The sequence below is a fragment of the Ammospiza nelsoni genome, chromosome 10, assembly GCF_027579445.1.
Source record: "Ammospiza nelsoni isolate bAmmNel1 chromosome 10, bAmmNel1.pri, whole genome shotgun sequence".
Classification (NCBI taxonomy): Eukaryota; Metazoa; Chordata; class Aves; order Passeriformes; family Passerellidae; genus Ammospiza; species Ammospiza nelsoni.
This window is the reverse complement of record NC_080642.1, coordinates 24604413-24619407: the sequence shown is the minus strand read 5'-3', so window position 1 is coordinate 24619407 and position 14995 is coordinate 24604413. Positions and strand designations below refer to the sequence as shown.

The 14995-nt window shown below is 42.0% G+C and overlaps 1 protein-coding gene across 4 annotated transcripts in view; it reads right to left on the bottom strand.

The window, feature by feature from the left end:
- ARHGEF4 (Rho guanine nucleotide exchange factor 4) overlaps positions 1–14995 on the bottom strand; it is a 231277-nt gene that overhangs the window by 196577 nt on the left and 19705 nt on the right. For 3 of the 4 annotated variants that reach the window (XM_059479348.1, XM_059479347.1, XM_059479345.1), the window contains one exon: positions 3526–3606. Coding sequence is in view for 1 of the 4 variants with exons in the window: in XM_059479345.1 (XP_059335328.1) it covers positions 3526–3606 (81 nt within the window). In the remaining 3 variants the exon portion in view is untranslated. Of the gene's footprint in view, positions 1–3525; positions 3607–12855; positions 12899–14995 lie in introns of all 4 variants that reach the window. The other variant, XM_059479350.1, reaches the window with a different exon arrangement.

Sequence of the window (14995 nt, the reverse complement as noted above, 5' to 3'; positions counted from 1 at the left end):
TCACTGCAAATTGGTGCTACAAGTATTTTATTTCTTTCTTTCTCATCTGAGCTATGTGCTGGTTTCTAGGAAAATCTACCACAACAATCTTTCCTACAAATAGAAGTTCACTTTGGTTCACACTTCCTAGGACAGTGTTGACAGACCAGGAAAGCAGTATGTTGCTTCATGTCTTGACAACACTATTGAAATAATAATTCTTGAAACTCTTCTCCCAACTATTGTAGTGTGTACTAGAAAATAAAAGACTTCCATACATTTGAACTAAGTTATTCAGGATTAAATGAATTCTAGATGTTTCCAGTTCAATCTGGGAAAATTAATTTCTGGTTTTTTAATTGGCTATGGTCCTACATCCACACAGAGAAACATCTCTGTCTCCTGTTTCTTCAAATTAAATAACCTCCAATCATGTAATGCTGGGACCCTTTCTCAGGTAAATAAGTTTAGCTATGGACAACTCTTTCCTTCCATAAATCTGCTCTTTTGGTTTTTTTTAAATCCTCAAGAAACAATATTTAGCTGCTATCTCTAAGTAAACAACTTCTAATTAAGGCAATATTAATGCTGTCTGTATTACACATTTTTATACACTGATCATTTTCATGTCAGCAGCTGCAGCACAGCTCTTTATATGGATTATTATTCTCCTACCAGTAGTTCAAACCACACACAAGACTGGTTTGGGTCCATTTAGACTCCATGCAATTTTTATTTTAAGTTATACTATTTGTGTTTCTGCTTCCAAGGATCCCAGTTTTTGTAGGTAACATCTGCTTGAACAACAGCTAGGAAAAGGAGGATTGAAAAACAATCTGAATTTTTCCACAGTTTTTTCCTTTATCACATAAGCCTAGGTGTATCTCTGAGTTATTGCTGAAGCCCTTTCCTTCCATTTCCTGCAAGTCAATGGAAGGGATATGAGGATATGAGATATTATTTCAAGAGACATGAGTTTTCCCATAAGTTTCACTGATAATCTGCATTACTCCAGGAAAATTTACTATCTTAGGAAGCCCTAAAAATTAATGAAAGCAATGTTTCCAATGATTCCTAACTTGGGTAAACCATAAGTGCCCATGGTGGGTTTGAATCAATAACTAATTTCATTTTGTGGAGAGAAGACCTGCAGAGACTGTAAGCCTAATCCAAAATTTTGAAACAGGACCCCTAGAGACAGGTTCTTAAATATCTATAAAGTGGCTGGTGATCTCAGCTGTCATTCCACAGATTTCTTTTAGGACCCCTATTTTCAAACAGGGGTCAGGACTCATAAACTGTTTAGATTTAAAATATGATGTGCAGCTTTCACTAGAAGCAGTGCTCTTCTCCACTCTTGACATGCCAGAAATGTGAATATGCCTTTTGAGCTCAAGGGATCCTCAATGCTGTTTGCAAGGTCTGACCTTGCTTGTAAATCAGCACCTTCTGGATCAGGTAAAGGAAGTGAGCTGAACTTTGATAGGTTTTAAAGGAAGCTGCTCAGTTACTGAAACACCAAGGCCCTCACCTCCCCAAACACTTGCTGCACAGGATCCTTTCCAACAGGAAAGGATCATCAGCTCTCATGTTAAAAGCAAACAGAAATTACTTCATTATGTGAAAAACCCACATTTTAAGACTCTTTATGTGTAGGTAACTCACTTCTGTAACTGGTTTCACATCCACACTAGCTTGTTTTACCACTTATTTTCCCAGGGAGCAGCAGAAACATTTAAAATCCAGGATGTTTGAAGAGTGGTATTCTCTCAGACAGGAACTCTATGAAACCAGTTTTACCATTCTGCCTTTTCAAAGGTAGGTAAGTCTGTCCAGGGTGTTGTCTGATGTTCTGGTTCTTGTGAGGAGAACACAGGAAAGGGGACACATTTATGCATCCTCACTGCAAAATTCCTGAATTTAGGAGAATATACACAGGTACTAAACTGACAGAGAAAATTGCTCAAATGAAGGGACTGCACATGAATAACTTTGAATGGGTGCCTGCTAGGAAAGGCCATAAGCAGTCCAGCAGACCACCGGCAGCACTGGCTGACAAGCTTTCCTCTTAGCCTTACCCAGAATTCAGTGAATAGGCTTATTTTTTCATTTTTTGTTGTGCTCCAAATTGGACTTCTCAACTGAAGTCTCCCCCCAAGACCCCCTGAGAGAGCTGCACACAGGTGCAGGTACAGCCCTTTGACTCCTCCTCCCCAGACGCAGAATTTGCCTTTTAACCTGAGCCAGTTTTAGCTACAAAGAGTGTGAACTGTTCCATGGGCAGGAAGGGAACATGGCAGAAAGGAGCTTCCCTGGCCAGGTGCTTTTATGGTCCCTCTTGCATCATACATTCATTTTGTGTGCTGTAAATTTCATTTATTTCAAATTAGAAGAACAATACATGAGATGTTCTTGTAAGTATCCTTTATGCCTCAGAAACTTTGCTCTAGTTTATACACCACACTTTTGGCAGCAGAGACAAAAGCCAAATTAGAGAAAGCAGGAAAGATGAACCTATGGAAACTGAGGCACTTTATGGCTTTGGGAAGAACTGAGATGTAGTAAATAAAAAACAGAGAAGAAGCAAGATGGAAGAACTGCACCAACCTTTGAAATAGAACAATTATGTGAAAAGAGAGCAGAGACAAGCTGTATCATAGATGTTGCACCTCCCTTCAACTTTTCCCCAAGAATAATTGTGCTTCCCTGAATTGCTGTAATGGAACAGCAAACACAAAGAATAGAAGGCACTTGCATCCTATGGCAGTGGAGGCACAAATTACACAGAAAGGTGTGAGTGCTCTGGGAGCATTATGAGCCTTCATAAAACAGGGCTACATAATGCCACCAAAATTAATGAAATGAACTGGTAAAACCAGCATCAAACAGGGCTCCAGGTACAGGGCTTGAGACACTGACTTATCCAATTCAACTTCATATGAAAAAAAGGATTCAGTTCTGGAATCTCATTGTTTGACAGATGCAAACAACAGCTAATTCCCCATAGCTCATAGTCATGCAAAAAATATCTCCACTGCTGCTTTGAAGTTTTGAGCTGTAGTTTTTGTACCTACGTGGGAGACAATCCTAGGAAGGGCTGAACAACTCTAAGTTGCATTGTCTTCAGATGAATCAATAAATTACCTATTGTTACACTTGTACATGAAATTTATTGTACCATCATATAATTAAAAGCTTATCATAATTCAATATCATAACATGTACAAGGAGTGAATAAACTTACATTTGTGTATTTGGTATTGTCAGAGCTTAATAGAAAAATTATGCTATAAAATTAATTTTCCACTGAAGGATGTTCCAAAATTTCTTTAAAGACAATTGGCAGCTTTTAAAGCTGGTATGGATCATGTTGAAATATATTTTTTTTCTGAACATTTTCTTGTGATGCTCAAATATCCCCATGTAAAGGAGCCAGAATTTGCTTTAAACTGTTAAGACACAGATGATTACAGTCCCTGCAAAGAGCTCTTTTGACTATACCATGAATGAAAGCACAATCCCAACTCAAACAGAAGTGGCTCTGACCTCAGTGTGGCACTGTGCCTTCTCAGAAGTTCTCTCCTCTGTTTCTCCAGCAGTCCTTCTTACAGCACTTGCTTGGCACTCCTGTGCAGAGATACAGGAAAAAATTTTTAAAAGTCAGTTTGACCTTTAGAAAACAAGGAGTCGCCCATACAATTGCTTTCAATCCACCTGCCCATGGGGGAAAAAAAAAGCTGTCTTGATTTAACTGAAAACTCTTCCTGGAAAATAGGGCTAAAGGAACATCACTCTGGTTGCAAAATGAGGCTCTCAGGCACTAAGAATCAGAATGAAGGTGACTTGTGTGACACTCTGTATTTGAGTAGAGTCCTTAACTATATAACATAAATGGATTTTCACAAGTGCCATGGTTCACTTAACACAACGATGGACAGAATTCATTTAAAACTCGAGTTTATTATTGTCTTTGGGTTACAAAGAGGGAACCAGCAGCTGTGTTAGGCACCAAAAGAGCCCTGTGTCCATGGAGAATGAGGGCAGGCTGGTGGGGAATTGCACAGCCCGTGCTCCCCTGCCAGCAGGCAGCCACTGCAGAACCTATGGCCTCATTTGGGTACCACCATGGACTTCTAGGAGGAAAGAATCTTCTGCTGTTCCAGTCTGGTAAACTGGCAGGAACAAGTTATTCACTTCTTCTGCATGCCTCTGAGGTTAACTGGTCCTTCTTTTAGGTTCCTATCCCCCTACTCTTTCCAAATCCATCTGTCTCTGACCTGTTTTCATCTGGAGATGATGCTCCTGCCAAGTCTCCTGTGTTTGTCCTGACCATCAGACACCAGCCACACACACTATGTCATAACTAAGAGGTTTTTGTTACCTTTGTGATAGATGAATACAGCGATGTAGCTTCTCATTTACAGCATGAGACATGAAAAACTTGAAATAATATTTCAATTCATCATCTAGCTGCAGCTTCTCTGAAGTCCAATTCTCTTCCACAGTAAGAATTGCTATTAGTGCAGTAGAGATCGTATGGACTTTAGCTGAATTCAGCTTCAACATGAGATGGAGGAGCAAATCTCTCTCCCCAGAGAAAGTAACAGTACAAATAAAAGGGACACCAAATGAGAGAAAGTGCAAAAGAGAAAGTATGAAAAGAAAAAGTACAATTAGACTGCGATTAGTCCTTAGGGGGTGGTCAGAGCTGCTACTTGTCTCTGTTTGAAAAACACTGGATCTTTTGTTTCAGTCTTCAGTGATTATCTGTAAGATGTAACAGTTAAAGCACACATCATGGCCACAGGGAGTGTGGGATATGGTAGTGCAGATGGATACCAAGTCTCATAGCTGAGTAGCTTCTTTCATCACAAGGAAAGGCAAAATAAGTACTTAGCACAAGTAGTTTTGCTCCATTCCCTATATTCTTCATGTATGACTGCTCCAGGCAGCAGCTGTCACTTATTTTTCCTTGTGATCCTACAATAGTTTTTCACCATAAGCTCTTTATATCTAGAAGTGGCTCCAAAGTGGGTCCACATAATTCATAGAGAGAAGAGATACCGTGCTGAGTAAAAAGTTGCTGACTCCTCTGCTCTTCTCACCTTAGACTGTACAAAGTGTACCAGATCTGCAATTAATGGAGCGCAGGGATAAACTGATTGCAAACACATCATTCAGAGGCATTATTGGATTTTTAAAGCTTAGTGTTTTGGTAATTCAGGAACACAAATAACTAATTGTACTGTTTCTAGCTCAGATTACGTCTGAGAATGGATCTTGGGGCAATTGGGAAAGAACACTGCCTTTGCTTTTATTGTGAGAAGCATTCCCTAAGCATAATGCCATTGGAAATGGCTGAAGGGGATTGCATCTGGTTAGGGAGGAAGTTACAAGCATAATAATTAGCATCGAATTAGCTGCTCTCATCCCGAGCCAGGCAAGCCCATCGCATTCCTTTTCCCAGCTGCCCTCTGGTGGAAGGCTCTGCAGAGAGCCCTGAGCAGGAAAATCTTGGTGCTGGTTGTGTATGGTTAACTTAAGCAGGAAGGACCAAATTAGGATCAACAAGCCCAGAGCAGATGCCCCCTGCCCAGAGGCAGGAGAGTTCTTGAGGCTGAGCTACAGTCTTTGGTCCCCCTTTAGCACAGCAGCTCTCTTTATGAGGCCACCAGGTTTCTGACAAGTGGGTTTCAGCACTTGCTGTATTTATGTTCAGTACTTCTAAAACTGACCAGGATTGTGTTTGCAATACCTTAAAGTAAGGTTAATCTCCATGTTAATCAGAGGGGGGCTCTCTAGTTGTAATTACTATAATAATTCAATAGATTTTTTTTTTTTTTTTTTTTTTTTTTTACTGTCTTCTCTCTGAGTTTGGCTACATGCTGGCACTATTTCATCTCCAGAGAGACCAATGGAATCTTTATTTGGGCAGCTCCATTCTTGGTGCCCTATGCTGGAGTCACTCACCAGTCCATCCCCAACTTCTGCACACAGGTGGTGGCTCTGGGGTTATTTCTCAGGAAGCCCACAGAAGCTCAGTCCATGACAGAGGAAAAGATAAAAACCAGGATAGAAACCCTGTCCAGGGCCATGCCAGGTCTGCAGGCAAAACTCATGGCCAAGCAAGGTGAAGGGGTGAGCATTCAGGACATCTAGGGCACGCAAGCAGCAATAGGCTCAAACCTGGCACACAAACATTTGAGGACCTGGGCTGTTGGGGCAGGAAGTAATTTCCTCCTTTCCCCCATCCCCACAGAAAGAAAGAGCCAAGACCAAGCAAGACAGAGGAAAAGACCCAGCAGAGAGGGGGCAGCTCAAATGGCACTCAGCCTGGCAGGTCAGTGTTTAATTTTGAAGATGGAGAGCCTGGTTTGCACTGCTGTCATCAGTCACCAGCAGTGCCACAGCTCCTGTCCTGTGTCCTGGTGGTGCCCTGTCCCCCTGTACCACCACAAAGCCCTGAACTGTGCTGGGGACCAGGGTCCTAAAGCTCCCTTCTACACCTACACCAAAAATGTATAAAAGCAGCACCACATCTCCTCTCTTTATGAATGGTATGGAGCCACTTTGGCATCAATGCATAAAAAGCTTGCAGTGAAAACTATTGAGGATCACCAGTAGAAAGCTACACAGTCCCTATGTGCTCTGTCATGGTTTGACCCAGAAACAGGATTTCTGGGATGCTGTAGATAGGGCCAATGAGTGCTCAGATTTGAATATTGCCATCTGGCTCACACAGCTCTGTACAAGTAGATGGGAGCCATGTGGAGCTGGGAAGTCAGGCACAGCTTGGGAAGTGGGACCATAGGATGTGGGCTGCAGCAGCCTCTGTGCTGTTGGCCACTGTCCAGCCACTTCCCACCCCACACATTTATGTGCATGATGAGTGCTCTGCAGGACAGATAATGAGTTCAAAACTCAGCATTAGATCACAATCTCTTCCATGACTCCCCCAATCACACACAAATCCCTGGGTTACCTGACTGCCCTTCCTGCACAGACAGAGCCAGTAACACTCACCCAGAGCCACTTCCCTAGGCAGGAGCCACTTGTGTCACCTGTGCTCTGCATCAGCAGGGACACTCCCTGCACTTGGCCTGCTTAGCTTTAACAGAGGGGAAGAGCAATTTCCAAGCCATATTCCTGGGGCCTTCTCTCAACTGAAAACAAGCAGTTCCACACTGACCTGGGCCCACCACCCAACAGCACTGGTGCTCAACAGTCTCTGGACCTTTAACAGCTCCCTGGGTGCTTCCACACTCACCTCCCCAAACACATGGAGCCTGGTTGGTGCTGTGGGTAGGGCTTTATTTTCTTGCCCGTGTGGTTTACAGAGCTGCCTTTCTTTGCTCCTTTGCATTTGCAGGCACTGGGCATCCTTGGGGTTATGAGTTGTGTGGGAGTTTCAATGAGAAAGATTTATTATAGAGATAAAAGGATCCTGTTTGACATCACAGACTCTGATTATGATTTTCAGTAGGATTTCTTTATGATTTAAGCTGTACTTGGACATTTTTCATACAAAATGATTTCTAGTCCATTACTTCTATAAAAGATTTTAAGAAATATCTCTTGAGATGTAACACACAAAATGGAAGTTTATCAGTGAAGATGTAAATCCTGTATTTGGTTACCATGCCTTCTGTCCAACTAGAGATGGGATGAGGATGTCAGATTTGGTTTTTTAAAAAGCTTTTCAACTACACTCTGAGGTGATAAAGCTACTTAGTGGTTTCTATTATTTCAGTTTTTCATATTGGTATTATATGAAGAGGTTTCAGGTAAGCTGTACCTAGGCATTGACACAAGCCTTTTAAAATCTACGGACACAATTCTGTAACATATCAACAAAATTCCCAGATGCATAAAGCCTTTAGACCACAAACAGGGCAAGAGCACCAAGAAAGGGAAGCATATTTTTCACCACATGTTTTCAGCAGAATCAAAGGGCATGACTCAGTTTCCCTTTAGTCCTTGGGAGCACAAAGGAGCCTGATTTGCAAGCTGAGCAATAAAACAGCTTCCAGTCCCACACTCACAGCAGCACCACAATGAGCCCTTCATTAGTCGCCACTTCCCGTCAAACGGTTAAAGGGGACACAGGTTTACCAAACAGCTAATCCTTGATAATGAAAGGTTTCCAACAAAGCTGCCTTTCCAGGGAGTCTGGGCACTTTCACATTAGCAAGAAGTGAATAGACAAAGTGGTTCAGGAAACATGCCAAACAGTAGCTCATGCATTGAAACACAAAGCCTGCAGTCTTCAGGGAGCTAAAGAAAAATTACAGTAGTGTTTTGCGTTCTTTCTTGTCACCATAATTACTTTCTCCTTCACTTTCTTTCATATCATTTAATGAATAGTCTTCCAACTAGAGAATATATATACACTTGTCCTTAAATTTGATTTGAAAATACAAATCATTTTCTGCAGTACCTTATCCCACCCTCCATGTGAGCCAGCTTCCCTCTTTTTTGCTGTGGGCCTCTTCTGGATGTATGCCACTTTTCTAACTATCAATGCCTATGCAACTGTAACATCATTGACTGCCACCCCTTCATTTCTTCAGGGTTTTGTTTTAATTTGGTGTTTAACAAGTCAACAATTGGATCTTTTCCTCCTGGGGTCTATTTTAAGGTGGCCTTGTTTAGTCAGATGCATTTGGGCATTTAAGATCCAAGATAAGTATTTTTCCTTTAAAATTGTAAAAGCAATGCATATTTGGATTTAGGTAAAGAATTTCAGGATTAACATTAAAGTATGAAATACAAGGGTTATAGAAACAGCTTTTCTTTTTGACAGAAGGTCATGGCAAAACAAATTTGGGGCAGCTGCAGAACCAGTTCACAAGAACAGAGGAGCTGTAGGGCAGACAAGTTTGAGTATGGAAGCACAAGCTGTTTGTGTATATATATACTGTATACACAAGTATATTACCCTGAGTGCACAGTGGAGCCCTGGGATGCACTGTGTCACCCTTGGTCACCTTCCCTGCAACTGGTCAAGGGGGCGGGAGGAGAGCACAGCTTGTGTGTGTTGTATCATCTCATGAAAGACAGTCAGATGCAGGAAGCAGTACTGGCCATTACTGACTTACCCATCTGACCCTTCATTGTTTCTCTCCAAGAAAATATGAAGGTGCTGTTGACTTCACTGCGAACACAATCTTGTGTGCATGGTGGGGCAGAGAAAGGCAGCTTGTTGGAAAGGAGATAACTGATGCAACTCAGCACTGAAAATCCTGGAGACAGAGCTAGGCTGACACCTGATGGTTCCAGCTCAAGTCAGAGGGTGATTATGCACCTGCTCATGCTGGCTGCTGATAGACAACACCACTTCCCACAGCAGGCACCTTAAAGAAGGGGCTTTTATGTCAACACCCATCTGGGTATAACCAGTTTATATTCCTGAATTAGGCAGATCACGAGTTCAGCTCCAAGAGTCCCTGTTTGGAGTTCCTTCTAACGCCTGGGTACCAGCAGCCAGCAGAGGGCAAGCTGCCCCCACTTCATTTCCTTCAAAAATATCTGAGCATTTTTGGAGATATGTCTGGGGGAAGACACTAACCCACCAGTGCTGGGAAAGAAAGATGAACCACAAACCAAGTGTCTCTCCAAATCAAGCTCCTGGAATAAATATTTCAACCGAAATAGTTCTTTATCTTTCAAAAAAATGTCTTTGTGAGACAAAGGTAATAAATTTTACTTTTTATTTTCTAAACTAGGTCTTGCAGTGAGAGGGTACTGATGAAACCTGCTTGAAGCCACAGGTACTGGAGGTCTGTGCTCTCTGTATGATGCACTAGAGGTTTTTCTCCTGAGTGACCAGCCATAACATGGTGCTGCTGAGGACATGAGGCTTTGCCAGGAAGCACAGATATTCTGCCAAGACAGCTCCAGCTTGGAGGGCAGGTCACTCAGGTGAGAGCCTGCTTTTGTAGCAGTTTGTTGGCCTCTGGGCTGAGTTGGACCCACTGCCTGAAGGTTACAGGCACAGTCTGTCAGCTCAGCTCCCACAGTGACATAGGGCTTCCCTCTGGGCAACAGAGAGCAGCCAGGAGAGTGCACCAGCCTGGCATCCAACCCGCTGCTTTGGGGTGCCCAGCTGTTCTGTACCATGTTCATCTCTGAGGGCCAGCCTTATCAGCAACCACCAATGCATGTCTGTCTCCCCTCAGCCCACCCACCTTTCTCCCAGAGCCTCATCAGCTCCTCAGGTGAGTCTCACACACCCAGCTGAGGTGCAGAGGGGCTACTGAACCCTTTCCTTGGGGCCTCTTTCTGCAAAGTGCTAGGGGCTGACATGCTGGAAACGAGCCAGAACTTTGCAGCTCTACAACCCTTTCACTCCCACCCATGACCAGCATTTGGAAATAGTGGAATGTCTCCGCTTCATGACAGAGATGTACAAAACTGCATTAGTGCCTTGCCTGAAAATACAGCAGAGAGAAAATAGGATTGCTCAGGCACTGCCTGAGAACACCCCACATTCCAACCAAGATGAATATATCCTTGCCTTAAAGGTCCAAGGCAAGTAAGTGAGACTTGGGTCTCAATTCTTCTTCAAGATTTTCTACTTCTGGGGGGAACATATAAATCACTTTGAAGATGTAAGGACTATGTCTCAGCAAATAATGTAAAATAAGGATTACTATCAGAGCAGTGTGATTTCTACAGCCCTTACAGCTATCTGAAGTTGACCATTTGCCATATTGGAGTCCTCTCTTCCTTGTTTGTTTGTCACAGAAAGTAATTGAACCAAAGAAGTTGTATCATTTTCTCTCTTGGACTAAATGAATGGATAATCCTCATTTGCATTTGGCAGGCTAACACAGACCATTCACAAGTCTTGACAGAAATTGTATATAATGGTCTCTGTTTTGTTCAGCTCCACTGTCCAAATGTTGAAAGAGTCTCTACACATCACACTCTTTTACTGAAAGACAAAAGCTGAACTGGAACTGAGGTTTCACATCTATGCAGCATCTCAGTGCTCTGCTGTACAATAGCTGGTTCCCCAAGAGACAGAACTGATGAAGCCTGGTTCCCTACAGATTTTTGCCCCTAACATATATACACTTTTTCACCACATCAGCTCTGTTCCCACCCAGAAATGCTGACTGACCAGTTGGGACTTGTCATTAAAAACACACATTTGGACAATTCTCTTGGTAAAACCACTAATTTGAATATTCCTTGATTACTTAACTGCCAGTGTAAAACTTGCAGAAATCTTTTATAGTCTATTATATCTCTTTTAAATTTGGTTAAACACTGTCGATAGTCTCAAAAGGTATGTGCAATGAAAAAAACAGACATAGATCACTCAGCTGCCTCATTTCATTAGGAATGAGCTAAAAACTTTCTAAAAAGTGATTTTTCAAGTTCTTCAGGACTGTAAAAGATGGTCCTTTGCCATTTCAGGAGTCAGAGTGTAAATTCTGACCCTGGCTACAATTGCATTCCCCCACTGCCCATTTTGGGATAGCCAGGACTCCCAATAACCCAATCCTTTCACAGATGTGATGGCAGAAGGGATTAGCTTTCCATGGATTGGTAGGCACATAAGGACAGAAACATATCCATACCCTCCTGGGATGCAGATTTTGATAAAAAGTATTCCAACCCCACATGGGAAAAGAAAATCCTACTGAACTCTGAGCAATCAAACACTTTCAATAAGTGTCAATAAATTACTGGGAAGCTAGGCAGAGCAGAAAGTGGTGTATAATGATCTGAAAAGTATCTGTGTTGTACCAGGTATGTGAATTAGAAAGGCTGGGCAGTGGCCATTTTCAATACATAATATTTTAATCTGGGTGCTGGAGGAAGAGAGCACTGGATTCTTTAGGATTCTCTTTGTCAAATAATTGAGAGAGTTAACTTTATACACCTTCATATATTTTCTGCAGTGTCTATTGCAAGAGCTCAGTCTGAATTCATTTTTTACACAGGTAAACTGCAGACATCAGCATGTAATGAAAAAACATCAACAAGGTCTAAAAAGTATGAGTATGCTCACAAGATACAGGTTATTGCACAGAACCTTCCAGGTCAGAGCTGCAAAGTGGTGACATCAAATATAATGCAAAGTCTCAACAACGAAATTGATCTAAGGCTCTTCTGAATTACTTTCCACCCTTCAAAACATTTTCATCTGGATGGTGATGATTAAGCTTTGTTTCCTGATGTATCTCCTGCTGTACACTAAACCAGAAGTCTTTAATGGACTGTAAATCTGTGTTTGGAAAGCAGATTTCTCATTCTTTTTGCAATGTGGTGTGAATAATTACATAGATGGTAACTGCAACAGTCTTGCTACAAACAACCAAATATAATATGAAGTGTGTGCTTTAGCAATTCATCCTCCAAAGACCGAGCTCAAGTTTTCCTTATTACAATTTGAAGTACCTCATATATTTTTACATGCTGTCTACAGTACAAAGTCTCAGAAAATATTTCTCCAGGAAAACCTGGTGAAAATAGTAGTTTAATAACTTCATATATGTAACTTTTAAAGCAATATATCATGCAGATCATGCATCTTAATTATGATTCTGAATTTGCCATCAGATACTCCAGTGGCAGCTGAGTATAAAACTATTCATCAATTTCACCTAACCAAGAAATTTCTGGTATTAGTTTCCTCACTGTTCTGAATGCATTTCCCCTTCCTTGAATGCAAACCATAGACCAATTTCAGTTTTATTTTAGAGGGAAATTGAAGCTGATATTTTTGTGTCACTGGGTCAACAGGTGGAAATTGTAGGATCCAGGTACAGTGCAGTCACACTGCTCAACATCCTGCTCAGCCACTTAAATTTAAAACTCGGGGACAAATTCTGATTTGAAATCATATTGGATTGGGTAAAGTACCTGATGGGAGCACAGCTTCCCCAGGGATCTCTCACTTTGTCACCTGAAGAAAGACAAGAACTGAGTTCAAGCAGAGAGAAAAGATTACTTTGGTGTCCCAGGCTAGCACAGCACTGGGGGGATGAGGGTGATTAAGCCATGCACTCTGTCCCCACTGAGGGACACTGCAATGCAAAGATGAACAAGTTGCACCTCCACAATTCTGCTGCAAACTGTAGAGAGTGAGAAAACCACCACCATAAGCTGCCATCTCCAGGAAGAAAGCTGGCATCTCCCAGGAAGAAAGCTCTTTATATAGTGCCACATGGGGAAGAGGTTTTACAGCCACTTCTGTGAGCCAGAGATCCATGTTTACCCCTGAAAGAACTCTCTACGTCATTGACATAGAAACCAAGAAAGAAAGAAGGATAAATAAGAGAAACCTGCAGCTGCCTGTTCCAATGAGCACTTTGTCTCTCCTGACCAACGAGTAAAGTGTAAACTCATGAGTTGTGTAAGAATGGATAAAAAGCATGCATGCTAGAATAAAACCAGTTTGAAGCCTTCTGAAAATGAAGTGTGTTGGTCTGTATTGTCTCTGTCTCAACTACAGCAGCCACAGACAGACATGTCAAAGCTGATGTGAAGTGGGGATATTGAAATGCATTCTGCTCCCATTCTGAGCCAGGAGGAGCTCCTGGGTTCAGGAGGAGCACCCTGAGCAGCACTCCTGTTTGCGCACACAGTGACAAGGGGAGCAGGTCCCAGATGGCTGCAGGAAGCCAGAGCAGCAATGTGGGAAGGGAACAGCTCTGTGCTGCCCTCAGCAAACCCCTTGTCCCCACTGGCCAGGAGCCCAGCAGTTTCTATAGAAAGTGATTCTCTGCCCCAGGCAGGCAAAGAGGACACTGCACAGGAACAGCTCTAACAAAAAAGGACGTGACAGTGATGCAAGCTCACATGTCATGCTGTAAACAGGGGCTCACTATTAAACACATCTGCCTTTTATCTGCTACTCCCAATGGATGCCAAGGAAAAGCCTGGGTCTGAGTCAAGCTAGACTGAGAACAGCTATAGGAAATAATATTGTGGTTTTCTTTCAATCTTTGGGATCCATTCATTCCTAAAATAAAGGATAGACAATATATGAGTGTTAGGTTATCTGCATTCAGTTCCTTGTTCTGCCTTAGACTTGCTCAATGACCTTGAGCAAATAATTCACTGTATTCACTTCTCACTCTCCTTTTGCTACCTCACAAAAAGATACTGGAAAACTACATGCATGGGGAAGGCACTCAGACACCATGGTGATAAATTCTATACAAAAAAACCCCACAACTCTATACAAAGCAGTACAGACATTTTTGAAAGAGAAGATAATGCTGTCCTGATCCTCTATAAACTATGTGCTTTCCTGAACTTTGAGAATAGCACATAGTTTATAGAGAGTTAGGATAGCATTATCTTTTGGGGTTTGTTCTTTATCATAAAAAAAATTGCAAAGCAACAAGTGCTTTTTTATCATTCTTTTTCCTTCATTGCAAAGGACGTGGTTAGTCATCTTCTAAGTGCTGCTTTCCCTGAAAATTTAATCAAGTCATCAGAAAGCTAAAAGTGAATTCATTACATACCAATGTCATGTTAAAATTAAATTTGACCAAAGAAACAAACTCATTCTCTTGACTGCAGAGCAAATACCTTAAGTGTGTAATCACTGCATGGCAACAATTGCCCCTGTTGTGAGCTGAGATGCACATAGCACCTCTGCACTCTTCCTACAACTGTCTTTGAAGTACCAGGGTGAAAGCAAGTTCTGACTGCAGACAAATGAACCCAGATTCTCCCTTTGTTTGCAGAGCTTGCACTGACAGCAAACAGAGAATAACCAACACTGCACTTCATCAGCTCAGGAGAAAATACTTGGCACAACTTCAAAATGGGAGACAACAAGGATCTGTAGCACCTTTGTTACCATAATTCAGGTTACAAACACACAAGGCAGATTATTTCATGGGCCTTTTTAGTAGTATTTAATCAAAGACAGTTCTGGTAATGCAGGACAAGAGCTCATCTCTATCTACTAGACATAGATTTTGTTTATAATGGGAAATGCTGACTTTTGCACTAACAGTTGGCACAGCCCACTGCCTGGGGACAAGGA